General features: G+C 44.0%; 1 protein-coding gene across 1 annotated transcript in view; it reads right to left on the reverse strand.

The window, feature by feature from the left end:
- CDC20B (cell division cycle 20B) overlaps nucleotides 1-25,505 on the reverse strand; it is a 363,106-nt gene that overhangs the window by 35,511 nt on the left and 302,090 nt on the right. The window contains exons 9-10 of the mRNA XM_078675082.1: nucleotides 6,686-6,911; nucleotides 272-397 (exon numbers count right to left, since the gene is read on the reverse strand). Of these exons, the coding sequence (XP_078531208.1) occupies nucleotides 272-397; nucleotides 6,686-6,911 (352 nt within the window). The remainder of the gene's footprint in view (nucleotides 1-271; nucleotides 398-6,685; nucleotides 6,912-25,505) is intronic.

Raw genomic sequence — 25,505 nt, forward strand, 5'->3', positions numbered from 1 at the left:
GAAATTGCTGATGTGTTATTTATGGGATATCAATATAGTTACAGCTTCTTTCAGTGTCACAGAGACTGGAATCATTTAGCTTTTCTCTTGTGAGACCTTGGGAATATGCTACACATGTTATTACTTATATTTTTAATACATATCTAAAAATATATACATATGTCGCTTCTAAAGGTTCTCGTTTTACATATTTATGGATTTGGAGTGTTTAGGGTGCGTAGGACTAGCTACAGGATAAAATAAATATAATTTAATGGTCTAATTGACTTACCTGAGATCTTGTCTCAGTCGAGTGAATGATTGTCCCACTGCTTACGTCCCAGACACGTACAAGTCCATCCTTCATTCCTCCACCAACGGCAAGTGTGTCAGAAATCCAGGGACACCAGTTCATTGCCTGAATGTTTGTGTTCAAATATTTTATTGTATTTGAGAAAACAAGGTATACAATCGAAAGTTACTGCGATACAAAATGCGTGAAGTGGTATATAGTGCACATGACAATAGAATAAATACCATATAGGAGTAGTGACAGTTAGGTGTCAAACAAGAAGTTTAGGTAAAACAATGAGGAAAAATGTAAATCATATATATCATATATTTGCTAGAAGGTAAATTGCTGCAGAGTGCACATTTCTCTGGAACATTCAGATGATTATACAGAATATATTGTGAATGCCAAAAGAGCATCTTGACATTTACAGCCTGACGACAATAGTGAGGAACAATATTGTAATGTGCGACAACGTATGTATCGCCTGCTAGTTAAGACATACTGGAAAGGAAGAAGAAAGTAAGGTGGAAAGAGGAACGAGTAGGATGGGAGAAGCAGCCAGGAAGGGCAGGAAGTGGTGTGATGGGATGTCTGCTTCATCTGTGTAATATTAGATCCTAGGGAAGAGACCCAAAAGGGTCCTGAGCCGCTAGGCCCTGAGAACTTAGGGGCATATTTACAAAGAAGTGGTGGAGCGCTGTGTTAGCCTCCTTGCATCATATTTGCACCATATTTACAACTTTGGGTGACTTAACACGTGCAATGAGTGTTGTTGTGGACGTTCCACCGCAACACCCATTGCTTTTTGACGCTGCCATAGATTTACATAGAGGTGTAAATCTGAGGCAGCGTCAAAAAGCTAATACCATGCAAAGCAGGCGTTAGAATGCCGCAACGAGGAGAAATACCTTTATTTCTCTGAGTTTTTGCTTTATTTATTTGTCCTGCATTCTGCTGCACGCATAGCAAAACACCATTAGTGATTGTTTATGTGCAGGAAGGTGTCCCTTTCTGCACATAAACAATCATTAAATAATGACGATTTGCTACTTCTATGTGTGCTGCAGGATGCCACTCTGGCGCTAGGGTGTCTGTGTTAGCACTAGGCAGCTATTTGTAGTGCCAGAGCAAGAGACAACAGAGGGGTGTGTCGTTTTGTTTCAAATAGGGCTCATCCAGCGTTTTTGAAATGACTCAGCACTGCGCTGCAAAATTTGTCACAGCGTCGCACTGGCCCCGTTCCTTGTAGATATGCCCCCTAGTGGTTCACCAGATCTAAATGGGAAACTGAACCCTAGGATTGTGGGCGCAGTAGCGCTCTTGATTTACAGCAGTGCTTCCTCTCCACCAAAGTATAAATCATCACCCGAGCAACAGGCACAAACAGTGCTAACTGGTCAAACAAATCACTTGTGTAGGAGAGACCTCTTAGAGCCTCCAGGAAGCAGCCAGTCTCAGTAATTGAAGGTGGACCCTCGTATTGATAGTACTCCACCTCATTCTAATTGAGAAGCATTGGGAGTTCCAATATACACAGAGGACTAAGATTGATGGGTGGGGAATTTGAAACACCTTGAACTACATAATCACAGTGCATGCAGAAAAAAAATACTTGCTCTTGCTGGCATCAACTTTATCAGAGAGCAAGACGAAAATTAAATCTGATATCATCCTGAATATCAACTAGGGCCAGGGAAGGAACAGTGTTTGTGGCTTTGACTGTCTGCAGAAAATAACTATGTACATGAGACATTGTAATGAAGTTGTCAAATGAAGCAACTACTTTAGATCCCCTCTGGAAATTGAGGGTGTCAATGTTGTCCATCACATTAGGTGCTGTTGAATGTTCTTCAGCAGCACCAGTGCTTGCAGGTCAATCTTGCATAGCGTGGAGCGCTCCTTATGGAGTGACCATTGCGCTTTAAAATTTATAACATATAACCTAACTCAGGGGACCTCTTCCCCAAGATCAACTGTGGAGTGGGAACTATGATATAGTGGCACACGGTAGGCCCGTTCCTCGGTTGGTAACCACAAAACACCCTCTACTGATTGTTGATTTTTCTGCCTGATGGACTAGTGATTTATACAAAACAATGATTAACCTGAGACTCATTATATGGAATTATTGTTTAGCAGAGAAAAAAATATTTAGTGCATACACTTCACTTACTGTAAAAGACATGATTAGAGTCTAGCCTCATAAATCATTTTAATATGCATATGCAATGTATAAGAACTGACAGTAGTTGTTCGAGTGGCATATAGATTTTATGCCATGATAAAAAAAAAATACAATGGTGCGATGTGTCCCAGTGAAAAACACACACACACAGCATTCACAAATTAATAGTGCTTTATAAAAAGCCACACATTCCAATATGAGTTTCTTTTAACACAACGGCCGTTCCCGATTACGTTTGTGTGTAATGGTGTCAACGTCGTTTCGAAATAATTTGCAGTATTAGAAACTAATACATGCTCAGGTTAGAAATATGACTATAATGTGTTTTTGTGCAAGGCTGGCCACATTGTGAGGGTGTTACCTGAACAATTTACAAAGCCTCAAAATAAATGAGGTCTGTGGTCTAAATACCTGTTGATATAATGTAAGCATGATTAAAGTAATTATCGCATACGGCGAACAATGAAGGACTTGGGTAAGGTCTAGGCTAGCCCTCATCTAAATAAGTGAACAAGATACGTGGTACCAAAATTGTGAATACTACTCGAGCAAAGAAAGTGGCCTGTTGATATATTAAAACTAGAGTACGTATTTTGGAACATTTGTGGGAACATTTAATAATGTTGGGTTTCTCTTAACACTGTACAGCACTCACCCAGCAAGTAAAACCATGGATTAGGGTGTAGCTTTGTCACTAAGATTTGGGGGTCGGCGGAGGGGATGAGGTGGGCTAAGCTTCAGATTTCCCAACAGTCATGCTGGCATATCTTGTTAACATACATTATCTGAGAAACAGAACATATGGGGCTCTTAAGGGGCAGTGGAAAGTAAGAGCAGTGCAGATTGTTAGAGGTAAATAAAGCAAAATATTTTGTAAAGTAACCAACATTTTTCAGGAGCTTCAAAGCAGAGAGGAGATAGTGTGTGTATGTGTTTTAGGGTGTGTGTGCATGTAAAATTCCTAGGTGAAATCCGACAGATACCTCACCATACCTGACTGTATTGCATTGCAGCATTGTGTTTGACTGTGGGGAGCCTGGAAAACCAGGTGGTTCCTGCTTCCTGTTTCCACAAAAGAAGCCAGGAAGAGAATGGAGGAGAGGCGGCGGCAGCCGGCCAGCAGGTAAATGAACTTTTTATTTTTATTTTCAACCCCCTCTCCCCCCTCCCTGCCCTCCTGCTGCTTCCCGGGAGCAGAGCAACTGCCTGAAGCTACCCCCCAGACCATGTATTACGCCACATTGCATGATTCAGTATTCAGGAATAATAGCTGACGAGGCGCAGATTGTAATAGTTCCACATGCAGGGAACCGGTTCAATATTCAGGCTTGCGATTGGCAGTGCTGTCCAAGATGCTGGATATGGAGAGCCGCGCACATCCACTATCTCTGGGTGGGAAGTCTTGTCGTCCAGCTACTCAGCCTGTTTGCTAACCCGCACAAAGGTGTACTCTTGTACGCACTTCCTCTCCACTTTCCTTGTTTTGGGACTACAGCAGGGCAATATTGCCTCTGTAATGTGGCCCATGAATGTTTATCCAGGTATTCCACTCAACAGAACTAAGGTAATAATAGCACACTTAACCAAGAGCTTTTCGATATCGCTCAACCTCAAAAAGCACTGACTGAAATTGGCACATCAAAATGAATCCTGACCATTTTGTTGTAAGTATGTATTCTTGCAGTACACTTTCAAAATAAAGTTTCACATCTAGTAATCAGGGGTGGCTCCTCCGTTAGAGCAACTTAGCCTCGCCCCACTACTTAAAATGCCCCCCATGCCCCAGAGATGAAAAATAAAATGGTAATAAAGTTAATTTATTAACAGTTTATTTTTTCATCCGCCCATCCCAAACAGAGCATCAGGACGGGTCGGGCCTTTTGAATGACAGCAGCAGGGAGGAAGATGGGTTGCCTGGACACAGGGCACTTCAATTCAAAGTGCACATGTCCCTTTGTCTAGCCGTCTTACGTCGGCTGGTTTAGACCAAGCCCATGTCTCCAGTGTCCTCCGGAGCGGCGAGAGAGGCTGCTCCCTCCAATCCTGGCTCTGCTATCAGCACGAGAGCAGCAAAAGCATTGGTTAGGGAAGTTGTTGATGGTTCCATGTGAAGAAGAAAACCGGAGCGAGGAGGACTTTCCTTCAGGTAAGTGAGTATTTATTTCTTTATTTTATTTAATGTGTCACCCATCCTCCACCCATTTGCCCACCCCAATACTCTCTAGTGCTGCTAGTAATGTCATTGACATATTCATAAAGTTCAGCTACAGAAACTAACTTTTAGCTGAATATTCGTTTAAAGAAGTGCGCCGCTCTGTGTGCACAACCTGTTTGTCATTTTGATGGGATTCATGCTATTGTTGTGTGCTGCAATTAGATGATGAATGAGCACTCATTTCAAATACTCGTAGGAAGAAATATTTCAGCAAACTTGAATGAAATTTGAATATCATTGACACTCTGGGCCTTCCTTAGCCATGTTCACCAACTTTGCTTGCATGGGAGGCTTCTACACCTCAAAAGTTTTTTGGGTGCAAATGTTATTGCAAGACCTTTTGCAAGAGGTTTCTTCCAGTATAAATGTACTTACTTCTAAGAGCTTTTTTATAGTGGAGGCTATATCTTGCCATTGATTTTTTATAACTCATAATATCGCATGTAATAGTTCATAACATTCACCAGCCTCACTATTAGTTGGCGCCTCTTTCAGCTCTCTCTCTGTGAAAGGAGGGCTTTAAACTGGTTGACCTGCAAGGTGGCTTTTTAATCCAGTGCCAGGGTTTTTATATCTCGTATTTCTAATTACTGATGACTTGCTTGTTACTATACCACAACTACAATTCCAGAAATTACTAAGGCACTGTTACATTATATTATTATAATTATTATTATAGTTATTTAATGTTTATGCCCCTCTCTTTACCTTTCATATATTTGTGTTTTCGTAGTTTTTATTAGTATGCGAATGTGTACACATTTTTTATGTAACACTTTTCTTTATTACATATTGGTTTCCAAAGAACCCCATGTTTCCTTCCATGATAAAAACTGCCCCATTTGTTTTATTTTTACCTTATCTCCCCCGTTGTATGTTAACTAAACCCATATCCCATTGCCTTTATGCTTGCCTGTCAATTTCCCCAAAGTCATTTTGTACTAGGAATGATTACATCACATCATCCTCGATTGCGGGCATTAATACGGCTTAGAAGATAGTTTTAGTAGTTATAAAGGAAGCAATGAGTATAAAAGCAATAACGTGGCAGATCCTATTTGCACCAAGACCTACAAGTTTAAATAATGTAGTCACACTTAGAATTATTGCAAGGTTATCAACTAAGGGCCAGATGTAGGTAACTTCAATTTAGCAAGTCCCTAATAGTGATTTTTACCGAATCGCTAATAAGGACTCGCTAAATTGAATGTAGGTAGGAATCGCTAAAATATTAGTGATTCCTTAACATTCCTTAATAACGAATCGGTAATTGAGATTCGTTATTAAGGAATACCTAGCCATTCATTCCTATGGGCTAGGAGGCCCATAGGAATGAATGGGAAGATATCCACTATCAGCGGTTCGGTATTAGAGAATCACAAATAGCGGGAGCTATTTCGAGGGTGGCAGGGTGTCCAAAGGGCACCCTGTTGCACCCCTGAAATGTGCATGTGTGCACATATGGCACACATCCATGCCCTAAGGGCATGGATGTGTGCCACATGGCACATTTAAAAAAGCAAAAAAGTGCTTTTTTATAGAAAATCGCTACTTACCAACAACTTAAAGTAGGAGGTAATTAGAGATTCCTTAAGGCTGAAGTGCACTTTTTTTAGTGCTACGTACATTGCATTTAAGGAATCGGTATTTCTGAATCCTTAAATGCAGGAGCACAATAAGGAATCGCTATTTTGCGATTCCTTATTTTGCAAATAGGTTTAGACTCACCTACATTGCACTCAGCCAAATACCGGTCGGTAATGCAGAAATTCTGCGAATTTCTGCGTTACCACTCGGTATTTGGCCACCTACATCTGGCCCCTAAGATCTTTAGGAAAATTTGCAACAAAAATTAGGTACTTTAACAGTTGCCCGCACTTATGGCTCAGCAATGCTTGTGTTTTATTCAAACATCAGTTCAATTTAAGTGAGTATCAGATTACTAAAAAATAGTCTTAAAACAGCAAATCATCAGCAGCAATCTGTTACAGTTTTCAATTTGTAGTCTTACCTTCACAGATGTTGCATGTAGTAATGATCTGATTGGTTTGCTTTGCATTGTAGCACCAGGATCATTTGGCCAGATGTTCAAGGCTCCATCGCTTGATCCACTCGCAAGAAGGTGTCCACTAGGTGACCATTTCAGGCTGCATACGGCTTGCTTATGACGAGATGTTCCAACGTGATGCTCTGGAATTCGAACGTCATGATGATGGATAAAGCCCAATCTGGAACCACTAAGGAGAAGATGGCTGAATATTATTGACATTTAAAGTGACGTGCCTTATGAGTTAAAAAAAACCCAAAGACTGTGTTACCAGACTGATGTCAGCATATAACTCTTCAACAAACAGTACAGTACTTTCTTACTTTATGAAAAACAATCAAATATCAGCAGTCCAGATCCACCAGGGTCAAGCCCTACTCCACTTCCAAAAGGAGCGGGACAATTTACAGGTTAAGTATCTGGATACCTGACTACACCTGAAAAGTTCCATTGTCATCATTTCTAGACTCATCCTCGCCCACCTGCAGCTTTACCACTCCCATCCCAGTCCAGCCATCTCTATAAGCTTCTTCCATGCAAACTTCCCTTTTCAGTCTATTTAAAGCCTTCCTCTCTTCCAGTTGAAGCACAAGTCAGCCTGGCATCTGGGAGTGGTTATCGGTAGAACAGGCCTGCCTTCCATCAAACTTTGAAAATATCTAGAATAGGCATTTCTTGAAGCAGGGGCTGAGTGAGGGGCTCTCCATCTTCTGTTTACTGAGGATAAGTCGACCTGAAGCCTTACAATAGGCCTCATAAATACTGGAGTTTTAGAACCATGTACCCATTTACTTCTGAACTTGCCAAATAAATCCGAAATACCTTATGATTCTATGTGCTCCACTCTGTCCTTTAATGATAATGATGGTTATCAATATTTAATCAGCATCACAGTTACCAGTTATTTTAATTTAGAAGCTTATACAGGACTAATGCTCAAAAATGCAAACAAATCGGTTACACTGCTAAGTTCAATTTTCTGCTATTCACTCTTGAAGATTCTGTTTATTAATAAGAGTTTTGAGACATCTGTTATTACTAGGCAGTATTTATGGGGGCACTGTTACTGTATTCTCTGATCCTACTGCATGTGCAATGTAATGACCTGAGTGGACAAATGAATACCTAAATGTGGGTCCCGTGCTCGCTGTGCCACAGATCCAAGCTATACCTTACTGACGAGGTAGAACAAAGCTGAAACCAGTCTGGGGTTGCTTATATTCCCTTCTGGGAGAGACCTCACCTGGCATGAGAAGCAGGATCAACACTGATTTGCATAGGCAAACCTATGTCTATAGTGGCACAGTGGGTGAAAAACCATGGGTTGGAATAGTACCAAGAGTGATTGCCTGTGGCTTAGACTAGTGGCAAGTATTCTTCCCATCAAGTTTGAGTGTCTGATGTAATGCACCACGTGGTCCCTAGTATGCCCGGAAGTGGGGCCCTTGTTCACTGTGCAACAGGATCCAAGCTATAACTCACTGATGAAACCAAAACTGATATAGAGTTGTTTGTGTTATGCCCTGGAGGGTACCATGCCTAGATGTACAGTGTGCCCTGTTGCCAAGAGGAGCAGGGTCAGCATTTATTCCATATGTCCGACATCTGTCTAGAGTGGCACAATCAGCACAAAACAATAGGATGGAATGCTACCCAGAAAGATTTCCAGTGGTTTAGAATATTTTCAACAAATCATTCCATAATAATTTGTTAATTTGATGTCACATCTTAACTGCCAATGGCATGCCTAGATGTGGATCCCCTGATCGCGGTGCCATAGGATCCAAGCTATAAATCACTAAAAAGGTCTCAAAAGGCCAAAGCCAGTTTGGGGTTGCTTGTGTTCGGCAGGGGGCCACGTCTGGCTCTTTGGGATGGACTCACAAGGTTTCCACAAGAATCAGGGCTAGTACTGATTTACATAAGTTGGGTCCCTGTCTAGAGTGGCGAGGCACTGCATCCTTGGTGCCCCGGTCTGAGCAACCCTTCGATACCGCGAAGCGCGGGAGCATGATGTTACCGAGGGGTTGTCTGTTGGCATGGGAACTTACGTGTGTTTTGCTGACCTGAGGGTAGGCGCGCTGGCCGGCCCTTGGTACTACATACTTTAGCGCCTATCTTATGCTGGTTTTTTCAAAAGGCTCCGGCTAAACATTGGCTGCGCCCCCGCCACCCAGTTGGGACACGCGACTAAAAGTGACTATATTGGCTTTACGGCTTCTCCTGCCCCTGGACAATACCGCGTTTGTCTACCTATCCATCCTCATGTTTATATATATATGTGCACTGATATGTATATTTACCGCTTGAGCGCAGCATCTCCTTGTTATTCCGGTATTCTTATTGGTACCTACCTCGACTACCACACTGATTGCAGACACCTATCCTGGCATATAATTAACACCATCACATTTGACCATAAGGGGGCATTTTTGCATACTTGTATTCCCCTTCCAGGGCATCTACTTTGAGGTGCTATATCGCCAAAGGTGGTTCTGTTGAAGCACCCACAACCACCAGTACGGGTGAGTCTCAATTCTCTGACAAGGCCTGAATACATTGAGTTTGTGTTTATCTCCTTCTTAGTAACTGTTTTTAATTGGTAGTTTTCATCACTAATACTTACTGTGGAGTAGGCGTCCCAGAGCCTCTCCCCTTGGATAGTTGATGCCCATTGAGTGACAAGTCTTTGGATGACTTTCCCCTTATGTCTCTTTGTCATCCACTGCAGGTCTCCACAAGCTGATACCCGGTACACAACACCTGCAGCTAATAGGGAAAAATCCAAGCTAGTGTAGATAGTTCACTCTGGTCCTGAAGAAATGCTTAGTGATTAATTACACGCCTTAGCATGAAACATGTTGACCACCACCACATAGAGTAGGTTGCAGTTTCCACGGACTCTTAAGCCTGTGAAGTAACGACTCCACTTGTTTTTAATGAGGTGGGTTACCACGCTAATAAAAGTACCTTGTGGATTACCTGACCTTTTTTAATCACTTACACACATATACACCTCTCACCTCTCCCTTTAGGGCCCTCACCCCCACGACACTATACAGCTGGAATAAAAGATCCCCGCCAAAGAGCCCCTTTATGGGTGCCCGTCGGGTATTGCACCACCGACCCGACGAGCGGCAAGGCCATATGATGAACCATGTCACCTAGCTTGCTGGGTGTGTGAGGCCTCTAAATTCCTAATAGGGGGATCCCCCTCCTATGTGTCTTCACTCACGTTCACTCTCAACTTCCATTTTATTCTCTTATTCTAGGGGAACTGTGTACCTTTCTTTGGAATCAGGTTGTAAGGGCACGTACACTGGACCCCATTTAAATAAGCCCTTTTCTGTTCCCCCCTCATGATTTGAAATACAGTGGCGCAATGGCACGCTACCTAGAACAATTGTCATTTGTTTAGAATATGTGGAAGCATTCCTCCAGTAGCGTTTTGGGTCTTTAAGGGTATTACATGAAACTGTATGTGATCCTCCTTCCATCTCGTGCTGCAGGGCCTCAGTTCAAAGTCAAGCTATAAAGAAAGTAAGCTATAAAGAAAGTACCGGCATGGGGGATGTTCTAATTACCCAGAACTAAGCACATTGGTGGAAAGCCTCATGCAAGTCAGAATGTGTGCTACCTTCAAAATCCATAACCTCAGCCAACTCAAGCAGAGAGGGAAAGAAGCACAACAAATATTTCAAGGAAGGTATATTGGAATGTCATAGGTCAGACATACTAAATGGAGTTGAGTTACTGCTGGGCAGATCCAAAAGCGGGAATGGCTTGGCATAAAAAAAACAATATTAGCCAATGCATCTTTCCAGACACGGTACTGGCTTGTGAGTGGCTTGCACCCAAAAACTGGGGCAGAATGAAATTCTTAAGAGGTAGCCATTGAGAGTTCTTCAAAGGTAGGGAAAATTGAATGTCCTTGGCTCTGATGTAGCAACTCACAATTTGGTTGGACAAGATATTTGTCCTCAAAAAGGACACCATTAGTAAAGCACAGAAACCCAAAGCTTAAAACAAGTAATCACATCCACACAATATGCCAAGGGAAAAGTGCAGTATGCAAGTTATTGAGCATTAAGCAGATTGTCTGAAACATTGTTAGTAGCCTCTCTTTCAGGGTCATAGTTGAAAAGGCCTGTACCCTTCAGTTAGCAATGAGCTGCGATCATCAATGAATTTTTAACATTGCCAGCTGAGGAAAAAGTAGTCACCCTCTACTATGGGTATAGGTGCACTTTAGATAGATGTTCCTCTCAAGCAGAGGGATGGGGAAAGCAAAACACACACATGGCACAGCTTCAAAGAGCTTGGAACATCAATTCCACACAAGGGACAACATGGGATCAGTCATAAAAAATTAAACGTCCATCCATCTTTTGACACAGCGTGCAGATTTTTGTCTTTATAGGAATGTGAATGTGAATAGATACAAAAATAAATCTTTTGTGACTGTTCATCCTATTCCCAATGCCAGCTCCCTGTGAGCAACCATGTTGAAGCTCTCAACCCTAAACCTAAGAAAGTGTAAAACCTGTCATCATTTTAATTAGTTGTAAGTGTGACTTTGGGTTGGAAAGTTTCCCAAATCCTAATTCTGTGAATTAACATGTCCAATTTCCTGCACTAAATCTAAACTTTGTTTTTCACATGAGATTTTTATTAATCAGGCTAACTAATGCTGTTGATCACAGTGAGGTGCCATTTTGTGAAGAAGTACTGTGATGGCAAGAGACCTGCAGATTTCTGGGACATTAGTCTTAAAAAATAACATCCTCATAATTAAGAAATAGATAAACTCGAAACAATGACCCACTGCTAGACCTGACAACCTTAGGGTGGTCATCCCCACAAGCTTTGTCATAATGCTACTGATATTCTGAATACTGTGTTAAGTTAGCGTAGGCTCATTTAATGTTTAAACGCCATTTTCCTTTTTGCTGCTTCTGCACACGTTACATAATTGTTGATTTAGCTTTCACCATAGTAGTTTGCTTCAGAATAATATGTTATTGCCTTCAAATCAACGTTGCTTAATAAATAATGTCTGTACAGTGAGTGCTGAAGCTACAAGGATAACAAGACACAGATTGTTGTGAGAACTGATCTCCGCACCTACATAGACATAACATAAGTGCAGCTCCTGCCAAATTCTGGCTTTGGGCGGGTTTAATATTGCAATGTTCGGAGCACATACACACTTGATGCTGTTCGCATGCAGAGAGAGCTGGTGTATGCTGATGTGATCTATTCATTCTAGGATCCTGAGGTATGGGCCCGCCCTAATTCAACCCAAAGAGACCTTCTTAGCTATTAATATAATATGTGAGTTAGGGAGGGTGAGAAATAAGTGTTGTTAACCCTTATTCATTTACAGCATGTTAACATGCTGTCGCCATTCGCTTTCTATGGACTAGTAACTATGTTGATAACTTTGCTTCTGATAATATGTTTCCTTGTATTATCTAAGATACTGCGCCTGAGAAAACGGCATTAGTAAATAAATATTTCAAATGTGCACGTGTCCTCGTTTACTCCACGTTCTGGTTTGAAATGATTGCATAACGAAAGAGTGCTCATGTGTTCCACGTAACCTGAGGTACTGTAAGTTCATGTTCTGGTTTGTCTAAACATTGGGAGTTTGTTATGACCAATGAGACACTGTAGCTAGCTCGGTAAGGGGTTTGTTGGGTACTGAGGTGAGTTTTGGGTCACCCTAATTCGCCGAGGTTCCAATCCTCTGTGCACAGTTCTGTGGGAGAACAGAAACCCTGCTACACCTCCTCCACTTTTCTGATCTAGTTTTCGCTGGCTTAACGACTCTGTACAATTTACCACTGCTAACCAGTGCTAAAGTACCAGTGTTCTTTCCCCCTCAACATGATAATATTGACTCATCCCCAATTGGCACATTTAATTAACTTATAAGTCCCTAGTAAAGTGCACTGCATGTGCCCAGGGCCTGTACATTACATGCTACTAGTGGGCCTGCAGCACTTATTGAGCCACCCACTTAAGTAGCCCTCTAACCATGGCTCAGGCCTGCCATTGCCGAGCTTGTCTGTGCAGATTTCACTTCCATTTTGACATGGCAAGATAAACTTCTTGCCAGGCCCAAACCTTTCCTTTTTAGGTCTCGCCTAGGCGGTGCGAAAGCACTGCTATGAGGGACCTCTTGGTATCGCTCCAGGCTTTAGTTGAAACTTGTGCATGTTTTGCACTGTTTCCTATTAGTACTCGGGCATGTATGGTGTTTACCTCGCGGGGGTCACATCTGTTAGTAAATATCACGCTGGCTCCCGCAAGGTAAAAGCGCCATACATGGACCTCCGGCTGCGCGCACCACTGAAACACCTTGAGTGGTGCCCTCAGCATCGCTTTAACTTTCGCGGCTGCGGGCCGCCCTTGTTTTCACCTGCTCCCAAGGAGATCTCTTCTCGAGATCGTTTATTGCCTCAGAAAAAAATGTCTTTTGTTCACGAGTGCTGTGAAAACGAGTTACACCGGTAACTCCTGAACATTTTGTCCTGAATACAAATTCCCTTCCAGTCTCTAAACACTTGAGATAGAAAGGTTCGTCAAATAACTTGGGTACAAAAAAAAAGCCTTGCACAAACTCCTGGTTTCCAACTAGCGCTGACCTTTAGGAACTTCACTTTTTTTTAAAATGATTTTTGCGTACAGGAATGATGGGAGAAAAAGCTTCATAACTCACGCACATCCTGTGACGAACCTGGGCACAGTTATACTCCAGAGAAGCAAAACTGACCGCCACAGGAAAAGATCTTTGGGGCATATTATCAAGTAAGGGCGTTACATTATCGCCGCTTTTATCGGCAGGAAACTGCCGATAAAGCGGCGATTATGGGCTTGATAATATGCTCTATGAATTTCAATCGAAGCCCATGTTAGATGTCTTCACATCTAACATGGGCTTCGATTGGAATTCATATCAAGCCCACTATCGCCGCTTTATCGGCAATTTCCTGCCGATAAAAGCGGCGATAATGTAACGCCCTTACTTGATAATATGCCCCTTTAATTCTAGAGAGCTCGGACTCGGAGCAGTGCAGCCTGTCATTACAGATTACCACAGGCCTCTCCGTGACCCGGGCTCTTGTCACGGGTTGGACTTGTCGCGGGTTGGACTTGGCGCACATCCAACCCGCCGCACGGGAAGTCCCTGATTGCAGGTCCCGCCACTCCAGGCACGTTCAAGCACAGCGCCGCCCCGCTACCGCCGTGGAGCACCTGCGAAAAACAACATTATTGGAGAGAATAAATAGGGCATTCCAGTCTATTGCCAAAATAAGCTCCATTAGATAAGCAATATCGAGAGACCGCTTCAGACCCGTAACATGACATGAAGATGACCCAAAGCATCCCCAGGCAGCAGCAGTGAAAATCTTTGGTGATGTGTGCAACTCATGACCTCAATAAGAGGCGGAATTGAAATACATGTGTAATTGTGGTGATAGCCAGGGCTTTAAGTGGGCCGGGTCCTGTCGGGTCTGAGAACAAAGGGTTTATTAAAACAGACTCTGAAACGGGTCCTTGGCGGGCTCTTTACTAATCTCCTTAACTTTACTGGTTTTCTCAGTAATTAATGTAAATACCCTTAAGGAATTGCAGTATTGCATCTCCGTGATGGAATCACTGTTTACATTTCGCGTTTTATTTAATTTTGCATTCCATTTTTTCCAAGATGTGTTTCTGTTGTTTTTGTCTTCCAACAGCTGACTCTTGTAGAGTGAACATTTTGAACTGAGGTTTCTGAGTGAGTTCAGATTGAGGGTGGCTATTCGTAAAGGCAGACGACTGCCCTTTCCTCGAAAGACTGCTTCTTCCAAATGTTATCAAAAAAATGGGGGCGGGGTAAAAAAAATGCACGCATTAGTTTACACTCGTGAAACACACCTGAAAACATGTGTGGCCACTTCTGTTCAAGGCCCCTGCCCCGCTCAGTATGCATACATTAATGGGCCGGCCCAGTAAGAGAAAGGGAGTGACTCCTCGGCCCTTGATAAAAGGAAGGTAATGGACGCCCATCTGCCTCCAGAAAGGCCTCTCGGACACCGGGCACACAACTCCCAGCCGCGGCCGCACGTCTTGTTCGCAATCACTTTCACGCGCACCATTTGCTTGTTGTGTGTTGCCTCTGAGCCTTGGTGTGATGGATGCTGGAGCAAGAAAAGTTTACTCCAGAGGAATACCGGACATCTCCAGATCTCAAAAGTGTCTGATACTCTGCTAGAAGCACGGATAGTAACAGTGGCGTCACTAGGGGGGTGCGGCCCGCACCGGGTGACACCAACACTAGGGGTGACACTAATCTGCACTGCAGCCTCGAGTCTGCTCTCACCTTTACTGTCGACACCGGCATAACACAGGCCCCCGCAGCCCACGAGTTGCGGGGGGCCCCCAGCTCTCCAGGGCCCCCCTCCGCAGCCAGAACACACAATACATCAGTTTTGCTTGGATGTGACGGGTTACGTCACTTACGTGGTTACGCTCGCCGTCGTTGCACCTCACACAGTCTCTTTTTAAATTAAATGGTGCACGGCGCGCAGTTGTCTCCACGTCTGTGCCAGCTCTTCATCCTTAAGGTGGTTCTGGGGGAGCTCTGGCCCACGCTAATTAATCATCCAGCCAGGGAGAGCAGCAGGGTAAGTGGGGCAGTCTATCGGATTTAAATTCATAATTTAAATGAGGTCAAAGTCACGGGCGGGGAGAACAAAAGTCCTGCGCTGGGACCAAGACAGATTCATAGCAATATCTGGCAGGGAATGAGATACGAGTATATTTATTGTGACAGATTGTTTTACGGCTGTGGCATAGGGCTCAGGACAGGGGGCCGCTAGCGCTCCTGGCTTGTTAGGGGCTTCTCTAAGAGCTCCACTGCACTTTTATTTGGCAGTCTGTCTGGGCAACTGTCTCGACTGAGAAATGGTGGGTAGACGGGGGTCACAGACTTGAATTGTGCGTCATGCCCCTGGCTGCTCTTTATAATGGGGAGAATAGGGTCGTTGGGGGTTACTTCAACAGGGGGAAGTAGGCCTCAGCATTGTGTGCTGGATGTCAGGGCGCCGGTGGAAGGAGCTACATGTGTTCGGTGGGAGGGCATGATTGTCTTGCTGGAGTAAATCTAGAGGAAGTAAGATAGAGAGAGAGGGAGCTAGAGGGATCAAGACAGAGAGAGAGGGAGCTAGAGGGAATACGAGAGAGGGAGCTAGAGGGAGCAAGACAGAGAGAGAGAGGGAGCTAGAGGGAGTAAGACAGAGAGAGGGAGCTAGAGAGAGTAAGACAGAGAGAGAGGGAACCAGAGAGAGCTAGAAGGAGTAAGACGGAGAGAGGGAGGTAGAGTGAACTAGACAGAGAGAGGGAGCTAGAGGGAGTAAGTCAGTACCTAGCGCCGTACATTTCCGACAGAGGTGGTCCATGCGGTAAGTCGTGAGGGGGTGACACCATGAGTTACCCGCACCGGGTGACACCAACCCCAGTGACGCCACTGGATAGTAAAACCAACCTATTTTAGCTTATGTTCTGTTTTTCACCCTAAACGAGGCCCTATATGTTACACTGCCAATAACGATGCTTGTGATTGCACCATTTTTTCCCACCCAGTCATGCTACCATATCAGTTTAGTGTCACCTTTATAGAACGGGGTTGGGTTGACTCAACCTATTTTAGCCTCAAGCTGCCCTCAAAATGCGCAATTAAGACCTAGGCTACCGGTGACAAAAGCACACTCCGCGGGCAGAAGCGCTAAATACAGCAACTTCAACCCTAGGAGATGCCTAATTAGCTGTAATTAAGAGCGTCTCCAGCAAAGACTAGAGCCATTGGAGACCGGGCTAGCGATGCGTTCATCAATATGGATGAGGAGACTTCGGGGTCTCGGGGTTGGGAGCTAAATTTCAATGCGTGTAATTGTTTGTAATATTTTCTTCTGCCGAGTTTATAGGAACTCCTTACTGTGCTGTGTTCACTTCACAGACAGCCATTCCCATAGCTAATGTAGCTGTCCGTGGTGCAGCATCACAATGCAGGCTTTGTAGGCCCTTTACACAGAGATAAATCTACGCAGCGCAGGAACCGAGGCACCCGGAGGAGGTAAACAGATGCAAACCAGCAAAATTCACTATGAAGACGCCGTCCATAGCAGGAAAACAGAAAGATGAATAAACACACATACTATTTAAATTTTGAGCCTCATTAAAGAAGTCATAGATCAGATTGTTTAATAGGTAAGAAACATTAAACGTTGTAGCAGAAACATCACTACAGCCAGCGGTGGTAAATATAGAAAGAAGAGGAAAACCAAAATATTTAGTTTGATTTAGAATACATAGCTCTACACAAGAATATGAAAGTGTTCTTAAACCAAAATCAGTGACCATGAAAACAAAACAGTTACCGAGGAGGCAAATACTTAATCTTTAAGCCATTAGCTAAAAGAGCAAGCATTGGCATAGGCAATAGGTCTTGCTTTTGGGACCTTATAAGTGTTTTAGCTATGCAACAGTTGAGGTTGTTGCACCAAGAATATTGTGCAGCATAACTAAATACTTATAAGGTGATATTGACAACAGCATTTTCCCCTCCTGAGGCGGAAGCCGGGAGGTCTCCTATCTTTTCTTTTGTATTTTAGCTGTTTTTAACTTTAAGCAAACTGTAATCTGCACTATTTGTGGCACTTGTGCACACCTGATTAAGAGGTGTGTAGAGACTCCCTTGCGCCTCGGGGCGCTTTAGGCTCATTCTCCCCCTTATCTTTAGCTCCGGACCTGCTCTCGGCCGAGTGTTGACGCCGAGGGGAGGGCTCCGGTTTCGGCGGCCATCTTGGGTCGGGTTGGGCCGGTGACGCGCTGTGGCAGCGCTACAAAAGGGGCGCGTGTCAGACAACCGGGTGATATTGACAACAGCATTTTCCCCTCCTGAGGCGGAAGCCGGGAGGTCTCCTATCTTTTCTTTTGTATTTTAGCTGTTTTTAACTTTAAGCAAACTGTAATCTGCACTATTTGTGGCACTTGTGCACACCTGATTAAGAGGTGTGTAGAGACTCCCTTGCGCCTCGGGGCGCTTTAGGCTCATTCTCCCCCTTATCTTTAGCTCCGGACCTGCTCTCGGCCGAGTGTTGACGCCGAGGGCAGGGCTCCGGTTTCGGCGGCCATCTTGGGTTGGGTTGGGCCGGTGACGCGCTGTGGCAGCGCTACAAAAGGGGCGCGTGTCAGACAACCGGGTGATATTGACAACAGCATTTTCCCCTCCTGAGGCGGAAGCCGGGAGGTCTCCTATCTTTTCTTTTGTATTTTAGCTGTTTTTAACTTTAAGCAAACTGTAATCTGCACTATTTGTGGCACTTGTGCACACCTGATTAAGAGGTGTGTAGAGACTCCCTTGCACCTCGGGGCGCTTTAGGCTCATTCTCCCCCTTATCTTTAGCTCCGGACCTGCTCTCGGCCGAGTGTTGACGCCGAGGGCAGGGCTCCGGTTTCGGCGGCCATCTTGGGTCGGGTTGGGCCGGTGACGCGCTGTGGCAGCGCTACAAAAGGGGCACGTGTCAGACAACCGGGTGATATTAACAACAGCATTTTCCCCTCCTGAGGCGGAAGCCGGGAGGTCTCCTATCTTTTCTTTTGTATTTTAGCTGTTTTTAACTTTAAGCAAACTGTAATCTGCACTATTTGTGGCACTTGTGCACACCTGATTAAGAGGTGTGTAGAGACTCCCTTGCGCCTCGGGGCGCTTTAGGCTCATTCTCCCCCTTATCTTTAGCTCCGGACCTGCTCTCGGTCGAGTGTTGACGCCGAGGGCAGGGCTCCGGTTTCGGCGGCCATCTTGGGTCGGGTTGGGCCAGTGACGCGCTGTGGCAGCGCTACAAAAACAGACGGTGATGACTCCGCGCAGCGGACGCGTACAGCGGACGCGCCGGAGTCGTGCCAGAGTCCTGCCCGTCTGTGCTCGTCCGCCCTCGATCGGGCTCAGGGACCAGGCACTCTGGTAGGTGTACTATCTACTCTGTTAATGACCTCCTAGCATTGGATTCAGGCAGGCACTTCTTAAATTCCACCACGTGTTCCATTCTTAAGGAATGCAACATTTTTCGATCTCCTAGTCGTAGAGACACTTGCCTTCCACTTCCATTGAAGCTAGCTACTTTAAATACTAGGTCACTACAGAAACATCACCTGGAAATTTTTACCCTCTTACAGGATGAGGCCATTGATATACTGACCCTTACTGAAACATGGCTGGGTGATAACTCCTCCCCCGACATCATAGCCGCCCTTCCAAGTGGATATGACATGATCTGGCATAACCGTCCGGATGGTGTCCGGGGTGGAGGCGTAGCAACTATTTTTAAAAAGCAACTTACAGTGGCGAAAATTTTAGCTGAGACAACAAATTCTGTAGATTTACTTTGGATAAAAATCACCATGAATAATTCCTGTCTCATCATTCTAACAGTTTACTGTCCACCACAATGTACATCAACATTTAACGACCTTTTTTTCCCTATTATATCGGATATATGTACACGATATAAAAAAATATTGGTGACAGGTGACTTCAACGTCCATTGGGATAAGACAGATAAAGATCTGCCAACACGCCAGTTACAGACCTCTATGACTGCGTTAGGCCTGGAACAATTAGTGGAAAGCCCCAACTCACATAAAGGGCCACACTCTCGATCTAATCTGGACATCTATGCCAGAGGTGGCCCTTATGAGTATTACACCTTGTATTTGGTCTGATCACCATCTACTCCTGTGTGAGGTACCACAAGATGGCCCACAGATCAAACTCCCATTAAAAACTAAGAAGGTGCGCCAATGGAGAAAAGTCAACTCAGTAACTCTAACAGATGCCCTCTCCAAACATGTACATAAATCAACGAATTTATATGACAACCCAGACTTAGATCTAAACTATGACACCATAGTAGCTAGTCTTAGACAATCGATTGACCAGATAGCCCCAGAAAAGATACAGAAAATAAAGGGTGCGGAAAAAGGGGCCCCTTGGTTTACACAGAGCTTGAGGGATCAAAAAAGAAAGCTCCGATATCTTGAGAGATGCTGGAGGAAATCTAAGAACGGTACAGATCGCGAACTGTATAGAACAGCTTATCAGTCGTATAAAAAACTTATCGTATCAACTAAAAAGGACTATTATGAAACCCGCATAAAAAAATGCAGTAAATGTCCAGAAAGAAACCTTCCTAATCTTAAAAGAATTAAGTAAAAAGGAAGAAAAGGTAGATACAGTGATAGACTGCAACACCTTCCAATGCTACTTTCTTGGAGAAGTAGAAACAATCCTGTCAGACATCAAGAAAGATATTCCTAATATGTCTACTGTTCCACCGTCCCCTCAAATTCCCTCGACCTCCATTATCTCTAGATTTCCTAGTATAGAGTTGACAACCCTCAGACAACTTGCTATCTCAACCAAGTCAGGCTCCCCTGCAGATCCCTGCCCCCCTGAAATCTTTCGGTTGGCACTTCCTATCTTGGAGGATCAGATCCTAGACCTTCTAAATAACTCATTAGCCACAGGATTACTACCAGCTAGCTTTAAAGAGGCACGTGTTAAACCCCTGATAAAAAAACCAGGGGCTGATCCAACCAGTCTGAAAAACTATAGGCCAATCTCTCAGCTACCTTTCCTGTCCAAGATTCTGGAACAGCATGTATTAAAATCACTGTTACCTCTCCTGGAATCATATCATCTACTCCAGGAGCGGCAAGCGGGGTTTCGTGCCCACCATAGCACTGAATTAGTAATGCTGTCGGTGCTGGATGAGCTTAGATGCATGGCTGACAGTAAAAAACCAAGCGCCCTGATACTTTTAGACCTTTCAGCGGCGTTTGATACTGTCAGCCATGCACTGCTCCTGGACAGATTAGCCATGTCTGGGATAGAAGAACAAGCTCTCCAATGGATAACGTCTTTCCTGTCAGGGAGGACGCAGAGGATCCAATTAGGGGATCGTGTATCTGATGTAGGCATCTTGGAATGTGGAGTCCCGCAAGGGTCTGCACTCTCGCCACTCCTATTCAATTTATATCTGCAGCCACTGATAGACTCTTTGGTAAACATGGGCTGTAAAGTTTTCAACTATGCCGATGATACTCAGCTGTTGCTGAGTATCGATAATACAACATCGGCTCAGTCCATGGCCCAAAAGATATTGCGGTTTACAGTGAATTGGATGACGTCTAACCTATTAAAAATCAATCCAGATAAAACGGAGGTCCTAGTAGTTTCAACTATTGCCTCACCCTGGAACGATCTGTTCTGGCCCCAAGAACTTGGACCTACCCCAAAGCCATGCCCCAGCGTAAAGAGCCTTGGTATTAAGATCGACCAGGAGCTCTCGATGACCAGCCAAGTATCCGCTGTGGTCGGATCATGTACCAACCTGATTAGGCAGTTGCGAAAGCTAGCCCCTTTGCTTTCTACAAATATGCTTCGAACTATTGTTTCAGCTACAATAGTCTCCAGAATCGACTATGGGAACGCACTATATCTAGGTCTTCCAAAAAATTCAATCAACCGTCTACAAGTCACCCTGAATGACGAAGCACGGTTAATTTTTGGACTACCTAGACGGACCCATGCTTCCCCTCTGCTTCACAGGTTACACTGGCTCCCTGTGAAGCAGAGGGTTGAATTTAAAAGCTTGTGCATCGCCCATAAGGCCATTCATGGGCAGGCGCCTGCCTATATAAAAGAGAGGCTTGAAGTATATAATCCCAAGCGAGTTCTACGATCCGCCAATTCTTTACTGCTATCATGCCCGCGTTTTAAAATGGCGACCAAAGGTGGTAGATCCTTTTCAGTCCAAGCCTCTACCATTTGGAATAAGCTACCGGAGGTCCTCCGTAAAGAACCTGATCTTTTCCGTTTTAGGAAATGTCTGAAGACATTGCTCTTCAGGGACGCTTTTGCATCCCTGTAAGATTGGTCGGTAATCTGTACTCTTCATCATTCTTTTCCTGTTGCTGTATTCTGTCAAAAGCGCCTTGAGACCTGTCGGTGATTTGGCGCGATATAAAACTCAGATACAAATACAAATACAAATACAAATAAGGTCCCAAAAGCGAGACCTATTGGCTATGCCAATGCTTGTTATTCATATGTCACCCCTAAGGAATGGCCCTGGATATCCCAGAGGGCAGGGTGCAATGTATTTAAAAGTACCTTTAAGTTTTACATGTTCTGGTAGTAAATACTCTCAAATTAGTTTTTCATCACTGCAAGGCCTATCTCTGCCATATGATAACATTGGTATTGCCTTATTACATTTTTAAGTGAAATTCTCAATAATTCTGAAGCGATAGACTTTTCAAGTTTGGTGTCTCTGGAAACACAATTTAAAATCACAACTTATGGAGAAGTCAGATTTTAAAGTGCAATTCTGAAAATGCCACTTTCAAAGGCTGGCTTTTTCTTACTTTAGCCAGTAGGTGCCTGCTGCCTGTCCTTGATACGTGTCTGGGGAGGGTGGCTGCTGAGCTTTGTGTGTTTCCCCTAGACAGCCACACATAATGGGAGCTTAGGTGTGACTTGATGGAATATCCTGGCAGTATGGGAGGGAGAATCCGGACCAAGTATCACTTACACCTGAATAGGCTGTGTCCTGTCCCCACACAAAGTGCTGCATACCCCTTGTAGTGAGTCTAGAGCCAGGGCAAGAAAGGAGCACCTGTGCACACTTCTTTGTAAGTCTCCCTACTTCAAAGGCACAACTGGGTATAGGTACAGGAACTTTGACACCACCACTTCAGTACACTTCATGACCTGTGAAGACTCTGCAAGAAAGAAGGACTGCTGTGCTGCTAAAGGACAGCCACACTGCTTGCTGGCCTGCTGCCTATTTCCCTGCCTGGGTGAGAAGCAGGTGCCCTGCATCACTTGAATCCGAAGTGATTCCAAGGGCTAGCTCGCTGGCCTCCTGATCTGAATTCTCAGGGACCTAAAAGACTCCCAACCACCCTGCTTCTGCACCAAGACTATCCCATCTATGAGACTGCCCTGCCAAGTGGTGCCACCCCAGTCCTAGGCCCTTGGAAGTGGGTCTAAGTTGTTTGCACTAGCAGGACCCATGTATCTTCTATCAAATGGATGCATCGCCTCTGCAGCTCAAATCAGAACACGCCCATAGCCTCTTTTGCATGGGTCAGAACCGGTGCATCACCTCATTTGTGTGGATCAGAACCGATGCATTGCCATCGTTCCATGGCCCAAATCCAGCGCATCACCTCTGCTGCATGAATCAGACGGACACAACACCTTTGGAACCTTCCCTTCACTCTACTCTTCCTGGCACAAAGCTCAAGGATTCTCATCCCTGTCGACTGCCACCACGACAGCGAATCTCTGTATTGCAGCTCACCAGTCATCAGAGCCAACGCATTGCTGCTGCTGCACAGATAACGATCAGCGCATTGCCGCCACTCTGTGGATTGGCACAGATGCATCGCCTCAGCTGCACCCAGCATCTTCGACGTGGATGCAACGAGGAGTAAGGTACTTTTGTTCATCGGGCCTCACTGGGTCCCTGTATCCAACCCACATTCGAACACAGTCGGTCTGAACTGTTGATTTTGTCCCGGTTTGACGTGACCAGATTTTCCAAATAAGCGCTTATTGTTTGTAAGCGCTATTTTACAGTTTGTTCTTTAAAAATTATTAACTCAAGTTCTACCAATTGGATATTCATAGTTTTGGTTTCGTTTTATTTATTAAATTAAGCTCTATTTTTTAATGTGGTGTGAAATCTTTTTGTGTGGGGGTTTTCACTGTTTTACTGTTTGAAATGTTGCACAAATACTTTACACACTGCCTCTAAGTTAAGCCTGAGAATTCTGTGCCAAGTTTCCAGAGGGTGAGCACAGGGGTTTATTTAGGGTTTACCTGCTTCCTACTCTGACTAGGATTGTGGTTGCTGCTTGCCTGTGGCTCATACCCCAGCCAACAAACAACCCAATTTTTAACACCCACAAAGTTGTTTGGGGTGGATTCAGATGTTCTCTGAGGACAAATAAGTCCAAATGTAACAATTAAATTTGCCTTTTGCTAATGAAGTCGAGGTAATGGGTTTCCCATGTTTGCTTATTTTTAAATGAATTCTTTCTGATCCAGACCCTGACTGTTTATAGCAAACCGTGGGACAGAGCTATCACCCGTGGCCCGTGCTGGTAAGAGGGGGGGGGAGGCGGTGAGCCCGGGTGAGGGAGGGGTTTGGCGGACGATAACGAGGGAAAGTTAATTATTTATTTAATTTTCCCTAGTCATCGTCCGTCAAAATCCCCTCCCTCACTCGGCCCCACCACTCCTTCCTGCACGGCCGTGGCTGAGAGCTGTAGGTATTCTGGTGTGGCCGACACACACATTATAATAGGTAGACCCGCATTTTGGCTCTTGGAGAGCATTGCCAATACCACAAAAGTTCCTATTGATATCGCTGATCGATATGGACCTGGTTCACACATTGTTTTTTCCCCCTTATTGAGATTGACGATTTCTGTTCTTCATTGTAGCTACCCTATCCTAAATTACCTTCTATTTTGTAGTTTCTCTACAATTACTGTATGGCAAAGGCTGTTATCACACTGTTTCATTGTAATTACTGTAACTGATGCAGTAACAGATACTGTTGACATTACTACCACTCCCTATTGTCTACTGCTCGTAACCACCCCCACGTTTCGTTTCTCTTCCCTCATGCTTCCATTTTATTGTAAAATAGACATTACTGATCCAAGACTGCCTGATCTGCTACTATACATGTTCTGCTATAATTGTAGAGGTATGCTGTTGGCTAAGGGTATTATGTAAAGTATATCAATTGGACTGTACCTGAACTATTTTGGCACCTATACGTAGTATTGTTCAGTATTTCCAGTATTTTTCAAAATGTATGGTATTCGATTGCTACATTTAAAAAAAAGAATCATTTCAAAACATAAATAAATATATAGATTTTTTCTGGGATTCATAAGAATTACTTTATTTAATGCATTTACTCATAGAGTGCAGCATCCTTTTAAAATCAAAGCAATTGGCATGTGCATGGCGTAACTGGTTAGTTCAAAATATATTGTCAGAGGTCTCCACTCAAAACAGGTATATTGAAGAGGATTAATACAAGGAGTAAAACCAGGATAAAATTCAAATATAAGGGCAAAAATAGTGCTACTGGAGTGGAGTGAAAAAAAAAGAAAAAGGCGAATTTAAGTGAATTTAAATTAAAAAAAACAAAAAACCTTGCAATAACAAACTGGGAGCGAGAAAAAGCAACCACATATGGGCTTTCTGGAGGTCTATCAAAAATTCTATTTAATCCTCTTAGACCTACAATTGGGAAAAAATATAGGTCTAGACACCAAGTTTACTGAGATTCTCGGGAGAAGAAGAGTGTATGCTGGAGTCTCAAGCTCACTCAGATCAATCACAAAGTTTACAAGGATTAGAGGCGGAGGAATCAGGGTCAGAGGCAGGGTCAGAGGCAATGCAATATTGTTAGCAACAAATACTGCGGAAATTATCATACCGACTCTGATCTCACAGCCGTGTACTATCATGGAGAAAGATATGGAGAGAAACAAGGAGAAAGATAAAGGCAAAGAAAAGGATAAAGACAGCGATAATCAAGCTCAAATTCAAAAACAGAATCAAATTGAGACAAAGAACGATACAAAAAAGGATACAAAAGCAAAAGGAGTGGTCCTGGCTCAGGGAGTAGGGAGAGATCAAGAA

The sequence above is a fragment of the Lissotriton helveticus genome, chromosome 2_1, assembly GCF_964261635.1.
Source record: "Lissotriton helveticus chromosome 2_1, aLisHel1.1, whole genome shotgun sequence".
NCBI classification, from domain to species: domain Eukaryota; kingdom Metazoa; phylum Chordata; class Amphibia; order Caudata; family Salamandridae; genus Lissotriton; species Lissotriton helveticus.